The sequence below is a fragment of the Mus caroli genome, chromosome 18 (assembly GCF_900094665.2).
Source record: "Mus caroli chromosome 18, CAROLI_EIJ_v1.1, whole genome shotgun sequence".
NCBI lineage: Eukaryota > Metazoa > Chordata > Mammalia > Rodentia > Muridae > Mus > Mus caroli.
The window spans coordinates 70,384,547-70,403,530 of NC_034587.1; the positions used below are offsets into that span (position 1 = coordinate 70,384,547).

Below are 18,984 nucleotides of genomic sequence, written 5' to 3' on the forward strand. Positions count from 1 at the left end.
GTGATTGTGACAAATCCTTTTTGGTGGGGGCTTTTCTCCTTCTCTTAGTTCTGTGGTACTACTTAGGATACTCACCTCCCTCCCTGTTTGATACCCTTATTACATTATAAAATATTTTAATACCTCAGGCTTCACATTGGACATAAAAGTTTTTCTAATAAGAAAACCTGAACAAAGTTTTCTGTCCTAACTGTTGGCTCTGTCTTTACTGACATCATCTAGGTAGGGAGACGCTCCTTGTGTTTGCCTGGAATTATGCATGGAATCCAGTCCCATATCAAACCCCAGGACAGCTACAAAAGTGACCCAGAGGACCAGTGACACTTGACCAGGATGATTTGGGTCCCAGTAGGGGCACAGTGGGACTGTGTGAGCTTCCATTGTGCGTCAGAATTCTGGGGAAGGCAAAAACCAAGGCATTGTATATTTCTGGTTTCTTCCAGTTTCTATCTTCAGACTGCAGTTGAGTGTGAGTATTAACTGGGTAAAGGGGGACTGCTGGTCACTTGGCAGATGGTTTGGAGAGAATCTGACAAATGGTTCATAAGCCTCTCATTTTGGCGGAGGTGCATTTCAACAGTAGTGTGTTCTAGCCAAAAAGGCCTTCCTCAGACATCAAACAAGAACAAACATGTAAAACTCTAGGTCTATATTTGTTGAGTAACAGGTGGAGCTGGGGCTTCATAATTATCACAGATACGACAGAGCAGTTAGCTTCAGATGGAAGCCAGCTTAGGTACCTGGGAGGGGTGTGGCTCAGATGGCTATTTGGAACAGGTTTGTTCTCTGCAATTTCATGATGTTGAGACCCTCTATGATAATAAGAAACAGTCCTGATCAAAGGTTGACACTAAGATAGTAGAAATCTACAAGATGGACACCAGGCCTCAGCAGCTAATTCTGATCACACATGTGTAGAGTCTCTCCTTGCAGAAGCCCCCTCCCTCCCGACCCCACAACCCCATCTTCACTCCTCTAAACACCGGTCTTCACGGTGCAGGGAGAAGCCAGCAAGGCTCTCATGAGTCAACCATGGTAAAAGATGTCAATTAACCTGACAATTCCTGACGAATTTATGTTCCAATAAAACTTTATTTGGCTCATCCTGATCAAGTTTAATAATATTTAACAGATTCTTTTAAGAACTTGAATAATTTTAACAGTTCTCCGTGAACTGGCGGTCAGTCAGCAGCATGTCCCTTTACTCAAAAAGTAAAGCTTCCCTCAGAGGACAAATGGCACGTAAGGAGTGGTGTGCATTGCATTTTCTTAAAGAAAATTAAAAAAAAAAAAAAGAAAAGAAAGAAAAGAATAAAACGTAACCCACTTTACATTTACATATTTTTCCACTTAAAAACCGGTCCGCGTGATTAATTGTTTTAAAATATACGTTTCTGATGCATTGTAAGTCCCAATATACAAATCATAGTTAGCTAAGATTTAAGGTGCTGTGATGTGAGAATGAACACAGCCCAAGGAGATCTCTCAACAGACCAGCTAGACCTCTTGTGGGTATCTTTGGGATGTCGGCAGGGAGAGGGGAGGAGGAAGGGGAGGATAGAGACCAGTGGCAGAGTGTTCAGGGACAGACTGGGGACTGTTTGTATTCCCCCAAGCCCCCTTCCCCATGTTTTTTCCGCAGAGGGCTTTGGACTGACTCCAAGTCTGTCTTAACTTAAGCCACCAGGGTGTGACTACTTTGAATCCCTTTCTTTGTCTTGTGTTCTCCATCTCCATAGCTGACTCTTTGGGACACTTGAGGTTGGGACCCCCTTTTAAGCTCCTAGTTTATCTTTCTGGGTTTCTTGCCCCAGGGTTGCTAGCTCTCAGGCCATTCCTTTCGGGTCTACTCTTGGCTAGGACCGAATGGATGCCTCCGATCATGGGCGACACTATTGAAGGATGATGGGTCTTCAGTGGAATCTCCCTCCTAGCTCATTTGTTTTTATGGAAGGCACCTTATTGCTTTCTCTACAAATGAGCAATTTGTGCCAAGAACATTTGGTCCCGAAATAGGCTTGGAGAGGAGCTGTGTGTATGTGTGTGTGGGCGGGGTGGGTGGGAGGCTGGGGGCTGGACAAGAGGGATTCTTGTGATTGCTGTCTTCAAACTCACCCATGTACGATATCTATTGGGGAACGAGTCAGGAAAGTGCATAGGGCATGCAGGTGGAGGCTGTAGGCACAGGCCTGGGAGACGTTTACCTCAATTTACCCACAGCCCCCAGACTGCTCTGAAGTTATGAAGCAATAACTTCAGACGGAGCTGGGTCGGTTAAATACAGGGAGGTGGCAGATGAGGGCAATTAAGCACTTGGATAGTCATAGAACTATGTCTGGTGACTAGGAGAAAGAAACTGGTTCTGTTTCCAGTTTCAGAAAACAGGAACCATTGTCCTAAATTAAAGGGACGGAGGGGACAGATGGCAAGGGACAGCGAGAAGCACTCGGGACCAAGTTTTCTGACCAAAAACCCAGAGTGACCCCAGCAGAGGAAGACATTACACTGTGGTCAGACACTGGTCCAGGGGCAGGAGCTTGGGACAGGGGCTTCTGACACCATTAGGCTGATGGTCCTAACGGCTTCTCTGGGCCCAAATGTCCATTTGAGACTAAGTGGGTCACGTGGCTTGGAAACTGTCTGCAAGCTGTTTCTGACCCCTCTACCCTTGCAGGGCATAGACTGCTGCCCCGGATCCCTTTCTTCCCTTGCACACCATCTCAACAGACCTTCCCTTCGATGGGAAACTGACGGCTCCCAGCCAGGCTCGGTTCAAACCCGCTCCCAGAGGTTAAAGGCTAGTTATTAAGGCAGTTTAAGACATGGACATTCTTCTTTCTCCCCGGATCCGCGTGTGTTCTGCTAACCCCAACGCAGCAGAGAGGGGATGAAGGAGTGCGAGGGAGCACGGAAGTGGTCCAGCTTTCTGGGTGGGGATCCTGCTCCGGGAGTTTTCCCACACCCCTTCTGTGCTCACCACCTTTCTTTGGAGAAGGCCTCTGTCTGCACGAGGTCGCCAGGGTGCTCAGAGATGCACGCGCCATTCAGGTCGCCCAGTTTGTTTTCCGGGAGGTCCTCAGGTTTGGTGCAGAGCTTTAGGGCACGCGAGATGAACACGTCTAAGTCGAACTGGGGACTGGCACCCCCATCGATGGGTGTTGGGTGTCCCGGGGGTGAGGCAGAGAGACGGGGCTCTGGGGCATCAGGGGGAGGACTGGCACGCTCAGTGCCACTTTGTGTGCTCTTGACCCACTGTGCAATCTCCAGAAAGAGGCTTGCTGGCTCATCCTCACGTGACACCGGGTCTGCTGCTACTGCAGCCCTGGGGGGAGCGCTGGCCGCCTGCTTCCAGTGCGACAGGTCCAGGATGAGCTTGGGTTCTGAGTAGTGGTGGGGCTTGTTGTCGCGCCACAGTAGCTTGTCCAGGTAGGATGGAGACCCCACTTTGTAGTCACAGGACCGTCCATAGTCGGCCTCAAAGGCGCGCTCCATGGACGAGTGTGACTGCTCCAGGAAGCGCTCGGAGCTGCTCTGTGAGTCCTTGCGTGGGTCCACCTGAACATCCTCTGCCAGTGGTGTAGAGCCTGCGCGTGGGTCGCGCTGCACCTCGCTAGCGTCCTGGCACCGGTCAGGCCGCCATTCCAGATCTGACGACAGGCTCACAGGATACCTACAAGCATGCAAAAGAAGGCACGACGTTAATTTAAGCACAGCCAGGAAGAATGGTGAGCCAAATCGCCTAATCCCTGGTCTCTACTCACAAGTCTGCTAGTTATTCCTCCTAGTCCCTAAAAGGCAGGTCCTCTCATCCCTCCAGGTTGGCGCGTGACGGCGCTGGTGAAAGTGAGCTGCAGGGGCCCAGCTAGGAGGACTGATCTGCGAGTTTAGTCTTCATAGTCTTTAATAGTCAATCAACAGCTTTCCTGGATAGTCAATCAACACTCACTGTGTGCAGGTCTTAGGTGATGGACTTGAGAACAAAACAATAAGATAGTCTTCCGTATGGAACTTTCTAATTGGTTTACCTATGTAACTCATAATAACATGAGGTCTTGCTATGTTTTTTTGTTTGTTTTTTAATTAATTAATTATATGTAAGTACACTGTAGCTGTTTTCAGACACACCAGAAGAGGGCGTTAGATCTCATTACAGATGGTTGTGAGCCATCATGTGGATGCTGGGATTTGAACTCAGGACCTCTAGAAGAGCAGTCAGTGCTCTTAATTGCTGAGCCATCTCTCCAGCCCAACAAGGGGTCTTGTTAAACTGGGGCTCTGCATGGGGCTTGGGATTCTGCATTTCTAAAAGGCTCCCTGTTGCTGCCACTGACCCCTGGAGCTGGCACTTTGAGTGGCAAGGCCAGGTGTTTCCTAGTCCTGCCTCAAAGAGGATTAAAATTAAGTACCAGGTATCCCTTGCTGCCCACTACCAATGCTCTGGTTCAGTAGGTCTAGATGACTATGTCTGGGCATGTTTATGAGACTTCTCCCAGGGATTCTAAGACATAGCCAAGGCTGATAACCTCTGCCAGGATGGATCTGGTGCCTTGTAGCACCTTGCCTCCAAGCAGAGCAGATGGGGCCTGCAGAAAGATCACAGACACCATCAAGGGAGGCCAACGATCCTTGGAATTCTGCCCTCTACTGACTGCCCTGTAGCCAAGGAGACTGAAATCAGATCACTGCGGCGCAAACGGAGGGCAGATGGGCAGGCAGGTGGCTGGCTGTCAGCTCTGGCTAAACCCCTTTCTTATGCCAGGTACTGCGGTCGGGAACACAGACAAGGTGGCAGCTCCTGGTCAGGTGCTCACTGAGCCAGAGGGCTGGTGCTCACACAGGACAATTAGACCAGCCAAGGCCAGGCAGCCGCAGCCCGTAGGCTATGGGGTGCTCTGGCTCTGGCTGGAGAGGCTTGAGTTGCCCACTGCTCAGGGACACCATTAATGTAGGCATTGCTCTCAGAGTTTAGCACTGCTCTTACCCAAGATGCCCTTGAGATTTCAGGGGATTCTGGGAAGATCTTGAGAAGCACATCATTTGTCTGTTACACCCCAAGTGCTGGCCATACATTAGCAGCATACCTTTGCAGCAGTTCTGACAGGACTTAGTTTGACCACCACAGTCTTAAAGATGAGAAAATTAGCATGCCACCATGGTGACTGTTGCTGCAGCAGGTGCTTGGACCTTATCACCCCTGTCCTTTGTGTAGGAGTGACTGGGGAGCCCGGGAGCTTCAGGTACTACCCTGAACTAACTAGCAGTGACCTTAGGTACCCTGCTACAGTCTTGCCTGGTGCCAGTCCAACAAACACTGTGAGCCTTGAATTCTGTGGCATGCACGGAAGGGGGGCGGGCACAAGTCTAAGAACTAGTTTCGGGCAGCCTCAGCATGAGGCTGGGAAAAGAGTCTATTAATCTCCATTCGCTGACAAACCTGCCCCAAATAACACTGCCCTGCCCCCTCTTTGCACCCCCTCAATTTTGAAACCTATCATCTGTCAAATGACTACAAAAAGAGAAATTGCCTATCTGTCACTTATGTAACAAGCTGTCACAGGCCCACGGCAGTGGGGTTCCCAGTTGGCCCCCCTCAGAGCTGATGCAACTAAGCACGCCCCTCTGCCGCTCTTTCTAAACCAAGCGGTACTGGTGCTGTCTCCAGACACGAGCAGATGGCGGTGCTCCAGAGCCTGATCTGTGAAAGCCAGGACAGGAGGGGATCTATGAGATCAGCACCGTTCCTGCGGCAACGCTTTAAAAATCTACGTTTCTCCAATACTGGCACTTGTCAAGGGTCCTGAAGCCAAGTGACAGACGCTCAACACTGAAGCTCTTCAGTGTGGGGCACAGATACTATTTGGGGATAGTCCTCCTTGGGTCTGCTGTGTAGCATGATGCCAGTGTCTTAACCTCTCTCTGCTGTATCTTTTTCCTGGACAATAATAATGACACAGCCTCCTTCAAGGACACCCTCAGGAGGTGTGAATGATGGGCGAAATGAGAAATGTTTCGAGACAGGGGACTCTGTACTGTTTTCTTGCTTTGTGTTGTCATAGTTGGCCTTCCAAGGGCAAAATCATGACTGAAAATGTTCATCGGCAGAGTGGTTGCCTAGTATACTCTAGGGAAAAAGAAAATCCAACTTGTTCATGAACTACGACAGCAGGCACGCAGTAACACTTGCCCCCGTGTGCCTCATGTTCATTGGTCTTAGGATATCAAGGAAAGCCGGGGGCATTGTTCTGTGGAATGGAAGTTCCCGGCTCACCTAGCAGCTTAGTTACCGGGAATGTTTGGGGACAGGAAAAAGGCAGGGAACTAACCTGGGAAATGTGCCCAGTGCAATACACAAAATGAGAAACAGAGGCCATGGAGGGTCAATGGCCAAAGGGGAATGAGAGAGAGAACGAGGGACCATGTCTCCAGACACCAACCCTGGACACATACCTGTCCCAGTTGGAGAGCTGGCTCTGACTGGCAGCCATCAGCACGATGTCGTCGATCTCGTCCTCAATGCGGAAAGGGTGTTGTGAGGTGGGCTCATCCTCGGGACACGAGTACGGGCTCATGTAAGGATGCTGTAGCCCCATCTCAGCTGTTAAGCGGTCCATGGGGTTAAAGGTCAGGATCTTCTCCAGAAAGTCAATGGCTATAGGGAAGAGCAGAGGTCAGAAAGTTCACGCGCTGTCCCACGCTCTTAGGTTTGTTCCTCCCTCCTCTTACTCCCGGCTCACGGAGTGAGTGAGCAGCCTTGCTCTCTCATGTTCCCTTTGCCATGATGTCTCTCACATTCTCTCTGCCATGACGTTCCACAGACCCATAAACAAGGGAGCCCGGTGACTGAAACTCAGAAACTGTGAGCATTAAAAAAAAAAAAAAAACAAAACCCGAACCTTTTCTCCTTTATGTCTCTCAGGTACTTTGTCCCAGTCAGGGAAACCCGACCAACACATGCTCTAAGGTTCTATCACGCCTATTTTACAGTTATCAAAGCTGGTCTGCTCAGATCAACATAGCTAGTCACCGGGAACTGAGAACTGACCATAGGTCTAGCCCTGGAGCTGAGTATGGCATTCTCTGTACTACATCAAGCCCCCAGGGAAGAGGAGACAGTAAGGGAGGCAGGCAGAGAGCAGAACATGCCATGGATCCCTCTAATGACTGCCTTGGGGGCTGCGGCGTGACCAGAACCTGCACTCTGAAAGCACGGGTCCACTATCCCTTATCCAAATTGTTTGCCACCCGAATCTTTGAAATTTCCGGTATCTTCTAATCTTTATAATTTATATATTCCTTACTGGTTGTGAACTCCTAGTCCCCAAATTTAAACACCCAAGTGTTCTAAATAGTGAAACTTCTTTTGAGTTTGTAGCCAGGAGAAACACCCATTGCCAGGGGTTGCTTGGTGTTCGAATCCTAGACATCATTCTGTTCTTTGGACGGAGGATGGAGGATGGAGGACCACCGGCCCTTACCCTTGCCCCTGCCCCTGCCTGACATTAAAGCCAGAGCCCAGCCTCTTGGGAGGCGCCAGTGCAAGCTCGGGTACCTTCACTGTTGACGTCCGGGAGCAGCTTGCGCAGTGGCCTCTTCACCTCCCAGGTGCTGCTGACGAAGGATGGCATCACCCTGAGCAGCTCCTCCTTGTCTTCCTCCCGGACCACAGGGATGGTGTCCAGGATGAGCTGCATCTGCTCCAGCTCGTGAGCCCCTGGGGAGGCAAATGCCGCTCAGGTCAGTTGTTTCCCTGGACCGTTGTATATGGGGACACTCCAGAGCAGCCCCAGCTGACTAGAGATAACACCAGGGGGCAGTGTGGGCAGCACTAGGCTCAGCGCTGAGGGACTGGGAGTCTAATATTCACTCCTCCACTGATTTGCTGTGTGGCCGCTGCAGAGGGCTGCTGTTTCTGGGGTTGGCTTTGCTAAATGGATAGTTTAGTTGAACATGAAATGTCCCTCAGGGTCTCAGGTATTTGAACACTTGGATGCAGTGGGTTAGTGCTACTTTGGGAGACTGTGTGGATTTTTGTTGTATAGGGCTTCCCTGGCTGACACTGGCCAAACAGGGAAGACCTTGCGGTCAGTGGCCCTGCTTCTGGCTTGCGTTCTCTGCTTCCTGTGTACCAGAGATATGAACCAGCCGTGCAATACATTTCCCCCTGCCACTGAGCAGGCCATTTCATCCATCCAGCCCTCCCTGTCGTGACACTCCAAGCCAACATAAACTTCGCTTCCATAAGGTGTTTCTGTCCAGTAGCTTGTCACAGTCACGAGGACGGTAATGCATCCAGGCTAGTATCTAGTTCTGTCTGGGGTTTATCTAGTCCATCAGCATTTGGCATCTCTGCAGCAGGTATCTCCTGAGGACTGAGTCAGCCGGTGCTGCGGACATGGGAGCAGCCAGGCTAGGGCTTTGCACACTCTCCACTAGGCTGGGGAAGGAAACAATTACAAGGCCAGGGTGAGCCTTCTCTGTGGGTTTCCACAGAGGAGGAGCCCATCCAGAAAATTCTCAGGAGCAAGAAAATAGGGAATAACGGTTGAGTTTGGAAGGCCTTTCGAGCTCATTTCCTGTGTGGGCACAGGGAGGAAGGTGCGTTCTGCCGGCTCTGAAGAAGAAGCAGTAGGGCAGGATAGAGCTAAGCCTCATTCATCCTTTCACCCATTCATTCATTCATTCCATGCATTAAACTACCCATGACCCTCTCTCTCTCTGCAGCTTTTCCCGGATCTGAAGGACTACCAGCTGAACGGTAACTGACACTTTCTGAAACAGGGTCAAAGTTAAGCCTTGAGATTGTTTGTATCAGGAATTCTGTCACAACAGTGCAAAATGACAAAGGGAGATGCGCGGCAGGGGTGAAGAGAAGCTGGAGAGAAATTAAGTGGAGACAGCAGACGCTCCTGTAGGCAAGGAGCGAGAACAACATGGGAATGAAGTGCCCTGGGAGAGCCAACAGGGACCCACGATGGCCTGGCCACCGGCAGAGCCATAATGGACGACAGGGGCTTCAGTGGGAGTTGATAGATTAGGTAAGCCATGGGTTACTTGGTGGGGCTGCGGGACAGGGAACCCATTATCAGAGAGGGAGGAGGAAGGGCCTGGAAACACTGAGCAGGCCGTTTTAGCACCTAATCTGAAGGTGTTGGATTATAAGTGTGATTTAGTTCACTTGAGCGGCTATTACAAAATGCCCTAGATCGAATGGCTTATAAACAACAAACATTTATATCTTGAAGTTCTGGAGGCTGAGAACGCCCAGATCAAGGCATTGGCAGTTTCAGTGACTAGTGAAGGGCTTGCTTCTCATAAAAGGTGCATTCCTGCTACATCCTTACACGGCGTAAGGAGTAAGGGAACTCTGGGAACTCAGGAGTCCTAGCCCCACAGAGCATTTTCCCGGAGCCCCGTTTTTTAAATATTACCACACTGAGGTGGTAGCTTCAGACCACAGCAAAATGGCTAGTAGTCTGCAAAAGTCCTGTGCTCATAAGACTAATTTTTAATAGTATTTCTGTATCTCAAAAAATAAAAAGTCATGTAAGCAAAAGATGAGCGTGTTTTGGGCTTGGTGGGTGTTTTGTATGGAGTTTGAACAACGTTGGGAAGGAAGCATGTGGTCTTGGCTAGCTACTTACCAGCGAAGAGCATTTTCCCCGTGAGCATCTCTGCCAGGATGCAGCCAGCTGCCCACATATCGATGGCTTTTGTGTAGTTGTTCGGGGACAGGAGCAGTCGCGGAGACCGGTACCACTTTGTCACCAACCCTTCTGACAGATAACCCTAAAACATTAAGTCCCCTATGTTATCAGCCAGAAATCTGCAGATGCTGCCCCTCCCGTCCCTATTGGTTTTCCTTCCTCTTGGTTTTTTCCTCCCAGAGAGGATCAGAACTCCTTTCAGTATCTGTCTTTGTCCCTTTTATCTTGATAATAGATGTGGGGATCTTATGAGGCTCTGGGATCCTTCTTTGTGGGAGGGAGGGACCCAGGGTATCAATATTTTGGAAGGAATGTTTTTCTGCACCCCTTGATATATAACCAAGTCTGCCCACGTTGGTTAATGGGAGCCACGTTCAAGTTCATTGCTGCCATCAACTGTCACTATAAAACACTGGAATTGTATTCAATGGCTGCCTCTGAGAAGCAGCCTTAGATTTGAAGTTGAGCCAGTGCCATTTATAGCAATGATGGGAATTAACACTGCCCCCAAACCAGGACCCCGCTGAGGACAAGAACCATCTTAATGGACACAGGCAAATGATGCGCATACCAAAGCAGCCTTAGGTCTGATCTTATGCCGGCTGTTTTTCAATTAAGGCTCCTATCTCTCAAATGATTCTAGCCTGTGTCAGGTTGACACAAAAACTAGCCAGCATAATGTCCTCAGAAGTCAGGTTAATCTAGATATTGTCTAGCTGGAGATAGATAACATCAGCCCTCACATGGAGGGCTCAGAGCCACCAGAGTGTCCCCACTTTAGACACCAGTCTCAAGTCCCAGACTCTGGAACTTCTGACCAGTCAGCTGGCAATCCAAGTTCCCATGACCTCTCTCTGGGTTGGTTCATCTGATAAAAGTCCAGGAAACACATTCACAGGTTGAATTTTAAAGAACACAGATGGGCAGGTCCAATGAGGTGAGATATGACGAAAGAAACATGGCTCTGCTTCTCTAAGTTTTGTCAAGGATGCCTCTACGCACCCTCATCTTGGTACTTCTCAATCTCCAACACTTCCATCATGTCTTCTTCTGGCCTTTTCTAGCTCCAAGCCCTGGCAACCATTGCTTTCTGTTCTCTTGGGATTTTGTGATTTTTTTTTTTAAAAGGATTTGTTTATTTATTGACAAAGTCTCACTGTGATGCCTACTATGAAGGTTGGCCTTGAGCCCCCTTCTGATTTTTTTCAAAGAAACAAATAGTTTATTTGTACGTGCACAGCTATCGTTTGCATATATATATTTATGTGCACTGAGTGAGTGCCTGTTGCCAATGAAAACTAGAAGGCAGCATTAAATCCCCCAGAACCGGGGTTCTAGACAGCTGTGAGCCACCATGAGGCTGCTGAGAACCATGTCTACATTCTCTTAATCACCGAAACATCTCCCTGGCACCAGTCTCAAACTCCCAACATTCCTGCTCCTGTGTATGAAGCTGACAAGCATGTGCTACGTACACAGCTTTCTCCTGATTTACTTTGAATACAATACCATATAAGTGGGACCAGTGTGTAGCCATTAGCCTGACTCTTGTCACTCAGAGCAGGGCACCAGAGACTCACCCTTGGATTCCTGGGATTCTAAAAACCTCAGGGTTTTAGAACCTGTTTGTAGCAGGTTCTTTACTTGTTTTTTTTTTTTTTTTTTTCCTTTTGGCAGAGGGTGAGGCTGTCAGAAAACTAAAACGCAGTACCCATCGGGGAGGTGGCTTGAGAGAGTTTTCACTGACACATCACTAAGCAGTCTTGTATCGAATAGAATGTTCTGGAAGCAATCTACTTTATTTTAGAGTCTAGAGCTGGAGAACAGCGAGGACCCAGGGCCTCCTTCTCAAACCCTTGCTCATTTGCAGGACAGGATTGCTTGTAGGCCACAGTTTTGAACCAGTTTGCGACACAAACTAAGACAGTTCTTTACCTTTCAATAAAACTAACGACCTGCTGGACAAGTGACAAACAAGCTATTTCCTTTTGGATGCTGGTCTCCCAAAGTCTTTACAAAAAAAAAAGGTATACAGGGGTATATTCAGAAGCTCCTGGGCATTAGGGGACTTGGGGAGTTCCTGTGTCTTCCACTAAGCTCTGTAACAAGAGAAAGCCTGGGACAAATGGGACCTTGCTCTAGACGGGAACAAACAGGGAGCTCCGATCCTGGGCCTAAGGGGCAGACACTGGGGGCCAGGGAATCCTGCTTGGATTATACCCTAGAGAGCTGATTGGTGGAAGCCTCAGGGGCCCATCACACAACACTGGTGATCTGAGTCCAAAAGAGGAGTCTGTGAAAAGGCTGGGATGATATTCAGAACTTTCTATAGGAAAAAAAAAAAGAAACAGAAAATATCTAGATACGGGACTTTATTTATCAGCAAGGCTCATAAATCAGTGAGAGGGAGGCCCTGCACCCCTTGGCTCCATCTGTATGAAGCCGGTCCTCAGTTCTGAGTTGTCTTTTGTCACAGTGGCTGAAGGGATCCAGATAAGCACATGCATAGTGTACCAGAGGGCATTCCCTCCAGGCAGAGGTCATAGGCTGGGACCAGGTTGCCAGGCAACTCACATCCAGGCAGGTCTCCCTGAAGTCTTCTTGGTGTGCAGAAGGCAGGGCTGGGGGGGCGGGATCCTTCTTCATATGGTCTCATCTGCTGCTATCCCACCCTTCAGTGCTCCTGCAACTGTTCCCGCCAGGCCATTTGCTGGCTTTCTGAGTGTGCAGAACCCATAGAAGGTTTTGCTTTCAACAGTTTCAAAGTGTTTGGGAAACAGTCTAGCAGCAGCTGCCCTGTATAGAGTGTAATTGTGGCCCTAGTCAATCTAGACAGAAAGTATAATTAAGGCTCTGAGTTTCCCCTTCCCATGGCGAGCCAGGGGCAGCCCTCCCTATGCCTGACTCAGAAATATCCTGGATCCATAACGCTCTAGCAGCATAGGTTGGCACTAATCCAGCAAACTACACTGGGCACTCAGGCACCAGGTCTGCTTGACCCCCGCCCCCCATGTCTCCCCTGCCCTAGCCTAACAAACCCTTTAATGATGAGATGGCAACTAATTCCGTACAGGTGTGTGTGGGACTACGTTCCCCATGAATAAAACTTCAGCCACCCCCACTGTGCATGTGTGCGCATGTGTGTGTGTGTGTGCATGTGTGAGTGTGTGCGCGCGCATATGTGTATGAAGATGGGAAGATGGGAAATAGGGTAGAGAGGGCTGTTTTCCTCTCCTGAGTGGATGTTGAATGTGGCCACCATTCCCAGGCCAGGATAAAAGAGGCCAGGTAAGAGGCTCTAATAGCTTCTCTTTCTCTGTCCTGGGAACTGAACACGGGTTAGATCCCAGTGGAGGATATATAGAGCATCATGTAGTGAGAACGGTGAATGTTAATATGAAAAGATGGACGAGCAGGAAATAACCATGGTTAATATGGATATGGGACATATGTTGTGCCCAGCCTCTTAGATCAAAAATTCTCCTCCAGTATGTGTGTGTGTAGGCCAGTAGTTGATGCCAGGTGTCTTTCTGAGACCGGGTTTTTCAGTGAACCCAAAGCTCACCGTCTGTGCTAGGCCATCTGGCCAGTGAGACCCTGGCATCTGCTTGTCTGCCCTTACAGCACTGGGCTTACAGCTGTGTACCACCATACCTGGCTTTTTTTTTTCCCCACATGTGTACGAGGATCCAAACTCAGGTTTTCACACTTGTCCAGCAAGCAGTTTATACACTTGTCCAGCAAGCAGTTTATCTACTCAGTCATATATATTCCCAGCCCTAGCCTTTTGGCATGATTCTTCCTGGAGGTCAAAGAGTCTGCCAGGTCCCATTTGGTTGGCACTACACACAGGCAAACTGCTCTGGAGACGCGTGCACCAAGGAGAGAGGTACAGAGAGGAGTGAAGCTGCACTTTAAGAAGGTAGCAGGCCAGAGAGAGCCATGAACACACTTCCTTGGGAGGGTAGGAACACATGTATTCCTGTGTGTGTGTTCAATCCTAGCTGCACCACTTGCAGCCTGTGTGACTTATCTTTTTCTGTGCCTGTGTCCCTGCATAGAGAGAAGCATGACTTTCAGCCTCTGGGGGCAATGGGCTGTGGCAGACATCCATGTAGAATAAATGCTACGATCCTTGCAGGGCTTGAGTTCCCAAGAGCCATCCTTGTGGGCAGGGTGGTGAAGCCAAAGGCCTGGGACAAAGGTATTTTGAGATGGGCACTTATAGCCTACAGGACACAGAGGGGTGGCACTAACGAGTGTGGCATCTGCTGTCTGCTAACATGAGCCTAACAGCTATCCAGCTCCTTTGGCTCCTGGTCTGCCCTCTACAGATCCACTCGCCCTAGCCTTACAACAGCCATTTGTGGTAGGACCTCATTGTATAGGAAGGACACAGGCACAGAAAAGAGAAGTCATCCAGGCCGCAAGTGGTGCAGCTAGGATTTAACCGCAGCGGTAACCTGAAGAGGGGCTGTAGTACCTCATACATGAGACTGCAAGGGCTGTCCTTGTCGGCACTGGGCTCAGAAGACAGGCAGAGAATCCAAGCACAGGATGGACAGCCGCACGAGGATGGGTGCCAATAGATGTCCTAAAGGGTGGCTTCTCAGTGGACTCTGGGGACGCACCCAAAGCACTCGGAGATCTTGATGATTACATTTGGGTTCTATTTCTCAGCTCCACAAGCCGATTCTGATGCCTCCTGCCTTTCAGGGGAGTCATCTCTTGGGCCAGAAACTCTCTTGATATTTTCTTGTTGAAACAAGGTAAACTGTACATGTATATGGGTAAGTGTGCACTTGCATGTGTGTGAGTGTGTATATGTGTGTGCACACGTGTGTGTGTGTGTGTGTGTGTGTGTGTGTGTGTGTGTGTACAACTCTGGGGAGTCATTTCTCTCCTTCCACCACATAGGTTCCAGAGACTGAACACAGGTAAGGGACTTGCACAGAGAGACTCACAGATACATCCTGCTGCCGCCTCTCCCCATCTCTGCTTCCTTTAAATGTGTACATGTGTGCTTTTTTAAATCGGTAGACAACTTCATGCATGTCTACATTGTATTTTGTTCATTTTACCCCCTATTCCCTTCTCACCTATCTTACTCCTTCTGCTTCCCAACTTTCCTTCCTATTTTCTCCCTTCCTATTTTCTTCCTTCCTATTTTCTTCCTTCCTTCCTTCCTCCCTCCCTCCTTCTCTCTCTCTCTCTTTCTTTCTTTCTTTCTTTCTTTCTTTCTTTCTTTCTTTCTTTCTTTCTTTCTCTCTTTCTCTCTCTCTCTTCCTTCCTTTCTTTCTTTCTTTCTTTCTTTCTTTCTTTCTTTCTTTCTTTCTCTTTCTTTCTTTCTTTCTTTCTTTCTTTCTTTCTTTCTCTCTTTCTCTCTCTCTCTCTTCCTTCCTTTCTTTCTTTCTTTCTTTCTTTCTTTCTTTCTTTCTTTCTTTCTTTCTTTCGGCCTGCTGAGTTTAATTAGAGTTGTTTGCAGGAACCAGTGCTATTTTCTAGAGTATGAACAGTTTAATAATGGTCACACCACTGAAGAAAAGCTCCCCCCTCTCTTAGCAACTATTAACTGGGAACCCAAGTCCTGCTTCTCTATCCATGAAAGAAGAATGTTCTCAGGCCCTCTCTTGTGCATCATACGCAGATAACCTCAGCTGCCGTGAGCCCATGTGTGCCAAGCCCATGTCACATGCAGAAGTCAGCACTTGACAGCTCTCCTCCTCTCCTGCTGGCTCTTATAGTCCTCCATAATGTTCCCTAAGTACTGGAGGTAGTGCTGGAAACAGATGTTTCATTTAGATCCACTGACATCTAAATGTTAGTAGTAGATCAATGAAACATCTAAATGTTTCACTCAGATAATTTATTTATTTATTTATTTATTTACTTATTTGGTTTTTCAAGATAGGGTTTCTCTGTGTAGCCCTGGTTGTCCTGGAACTCAACTCTGTAGACCAGGCTGGCCGAGAACTCAGAAATTTGCCTGTGTCTGCCTCCCAAGTGCTAGGATTAAAGGCGTGCACCACCACGCCCAGCAATAAACTCTTATTGAGCTATAATACCCTGGCCTGTCTAGAAATTGATGATTGGCCTTGCTTACAGACTAGGGAGAGCTCCCCAACTCAGCAGCAGACTGACCTATTCCTGAGGTTAATTCTTAGTTGTGGGCACTCATCAAATGAAGGGGGTGGCTGGGAGGGGGGGCTGTCTCTGACTCTGTTGCCTACTGTTGGATCCCCTTCTCCTGCTTGGTTCTTAGTGGGAAAGGATGTGCTTAGGGGACTGGATATTCCAGGGTGGGCTGGTACCCAAGGAAGGCTTTCTCTTCTCTGAGAAGAAGAAGAAGGTAATGGGGGGAGGGATTTGTGAGGGTGGGACTGGGAGGAGAGGAGGTAGGGTGGCTTTGATCAGTATGTAAAGTGAATAAATAAATAAATGAAGAAGAAGAGGAGGAGGAGAAGGAGGAGGAGGGGGAAGAAGAAGAAGAAGAAGAAGAAGAAGAAGAAGAAGAAGAAGAAGAAGAAGAATCATTTAGAATAGTAACAGGTTTCCAGAGGCCCTGCTTAAGCAGAAATATATGGCCTCCTTTTTCATAGTCTTCTTCCAAAGGTGTAATTCATGCTTGTGCTAATATATGTCTGAAGCATGTTAGAAAGCTTTTTAAAGAAAGGAGAGAGAGCACATGTGCATCCCTGGCTGGGTATACATCTGAACAAGTCTGAGCCAGCATCCTGAAGAGCCCTGGGCACATCATGTCTATTGCTGCACTACACACAGGAGCCAAGATGCCAGCCTAGAGGGAACCAATCTAGATGCCCATCAACAGCCAGATTAATAAAGAAATGTTCTCAGCCGGAATGGAGGCTCAGCTGGTGAAGTGCTTGATGCAGAAGAACAAGGACCGCACAGGAGGACATGAGTTTAATTCCCAGAACCCTCATAAAACTACGGTGCCACACACTCATATTCCCAGAACTGGGGAGGCTGGAGACAGGTAGATCCCTGGGGCGCTCTGATCAGGCAGTCTAGCCTACATGGTGAACTCTGGCCAGTGAAAGATGTTGTCTCAAAAGAAAAACAAAGCAAAACAAACAAACAAATCAACAAAGTGGGTGGTGCCCAAGGAACAACAGAGGTGGTCCTCTGGCTTCTACATGTGTGTGGTACAGATGTACACACACACTCACACACACACACATGCGCACACACACACACACACGAATAAAATAGTGTCATTTTTCAGAAAAATGGATGGCTCCAACAGTCTCAGAAAGCCAAACACTGGTTTAATCATATGTGAAATCCAGGCGTAAATGTATTCATGACGAGAACGTGTCTATATATGAATGACAAGAAATCACAGCACCCAGAGACTGTGAAGAAGGAAAAGGAGGCCAGTGGGGAGGGAAGAACAACAAAGCATTGCATGGTTTTACTGAAATGTGGAACCCAGATCCAATCTATTACAAACACACACTCCTGAATACCACAAAAATCAGCCATTTGAGGTGAAGCAGGGGACCAGTGAGGGGGAGGAGAGGGAGGAGGAGGCAGTAGGGGCAAATACGTTAAGGTGCAATGAAACACATGGACAAAAATGTCATACTGAGGGACAGAGGTGACGACAGTGTACTGGTTGGCAGCGTGCACTGCTCTTGCAGAGGACCCAAGTTTGGTTCCTGGCACTCACGTCAGGCAGCTTAGAGCCAACTGTCTGGAACTTCAGCTGCCAGGGATCTGATACCTCATGTGGACTCTGGGCAACTGACACATATATGTGCATACCCCTGCCCCATACACACAAAAATAAATACTTCTAATAATGCCATGATCAAACGCATTATTTTACATCCTAACAACTATATTAAGTCTCCCGGACTGCATTTCTCACTGTGCCATTACTTGTTACTGTGACAGGAGGAAGGGTTTCTCTTGGCTCGCAGTCGTGACAAGGGAGGCACGGCAGGTGACATGGATTGGTCTGAGCTGGTGGGAATGTGGAAGGAAGGAATGGTGGCCTCTCGTGTGGCTGCCCCAAGAGAGCAGAGGGCTGGGCTGGGTTCTTCGTCTCTTGACATAGGATCTCTCACTGAACCTGGAGCGAGGCTAGTGGCCAGTCAGGCCCTGGGATCTTCCTCTCTGCCTTTGGGGGCTGGGGGCAGGATGCCCTGAAGGAATGTGTGCTGTTGAGGTGGCACAGCCATCTCAAAGACCCCAACCTCAGTCCCATGGGAAAAAGCAAAGCCTGTCACAGCTTTCTCTCCAGAAGATGTTTCTGGCCTGACGGCTGCTTCCCTACAGAGTCTGTTCCTACCACGGTTAGCTAGATCTGTCTCCTTGGCCCAGCGGTATAGCATAAACCCTGCCCCCTTGTTTATCTGGATGTACCAGCCTCACCCCTATGTTCAGCTCAGCAATAACCCCACGTCCCTATTCAACTCTACCTAACAACCCCCCTGAGCTTCCAGTGTGCAGCGGTTTCTCTACAGAGAGCCCAGACCACCCGACCTCAGCTATTTCTGTCTCCTCTGATTTCTTCATTCCCTCACTGCCCCAGTCAGTTCCAAGACCCTGGAGCCTTGCTAGAACCCAGCAGTTCTCCTCCACCCCCACCCAAACCTCTGGGGTTACAAGCACGTATGTGGTTCATACGTGCTTGTAACATATCAGGCTTGTAACATATCAGGCTTGTAATATATCAGGCTTGTAACATATCAGGCTTCTCTCCAGAGTGCTGGGATCGGATATCAAGTCCTCTTGCTTGTGGCTCTCAAACCTGCTACAGGTTTGATGCGCATGGAGATTTTTTTATTTTTATTTTTAAATCTTGTTCTTCAGGCCACCAGCCGGCCAATCAGTGACATGGGGGTCTCCAGGGTGAGACTTAGACACCAGTCATTGTTAAGATCCCCGGTGGATTCCAGCGTGCGGTCATATTTGAGAACCAGGACTTTTCTCACCTGCTCTTAGTTACCCCCACTTCCTTTGGAGACAAGGATTTGTGGTTTGTCTTAACCTCCCATGTGCTGGGATTAAACACACATGTCAACATACCATAGGCTGGCACCATACATGTGTGTCAGTAGACCTGGGTGATAGAATATCATTTTAAGTGATGATTTTTAATTGTGGCAGGTTATACACACCATAGAATTCACCATCTCAACCTTTTTTTTCTCTTTCTTTCTTTCTTTTTCTTCTTCTTCTTCTTCTTCTTCTTCTTCTTCTTCTTCTTCTTCTTCTTCTTCTTCTACTCCTCCTCCTCCTCCTCCTCCTC

At 48.5% G+C, this 18,984-nt stretch overlaps 1 protein-coding gene across 10 annotated transcripts in view; it reads right to left on the reverse strand.

Annotated features, from left to right (window-relative positions):
• Positions 1-1,072: 1,072 nt before the first annotated feature.
• The window catches only part of Mapk4 (mitogen-activated protein kinase 4), a 137,282-nt gene continuing 119,370 nt past the window's right edge, over positions 1,073-18,984 (reverse strand). For all 10 annotated transcript variants that reach the window (XM_029472137.1, XM_021150807.1, XM_029472131.1 and 7 more), the window contains 4 exons: positions 9,642-9,786; positions 7,550-7,711; positions 6,448-6,649; positions 1,073-3,670 (listed from right to left, as the gene is read on the reverse strand). In XM_029472137.1, the coding sequence (XP_029327997.1) occupies positions 2,974-3,670; positions 6,448-6,649; positions 7,550-7,711; positions 9,642-9,786 (1,206 nt within the window). In that variant the 3' untranslated portion in view covers positions 1,073-2,973. The remainder of the gene's footprint in view (positions 3,671-6,447; positions 6,650-7,549; positions 7,712-9,641; positions 9,787-18,984) is intronic.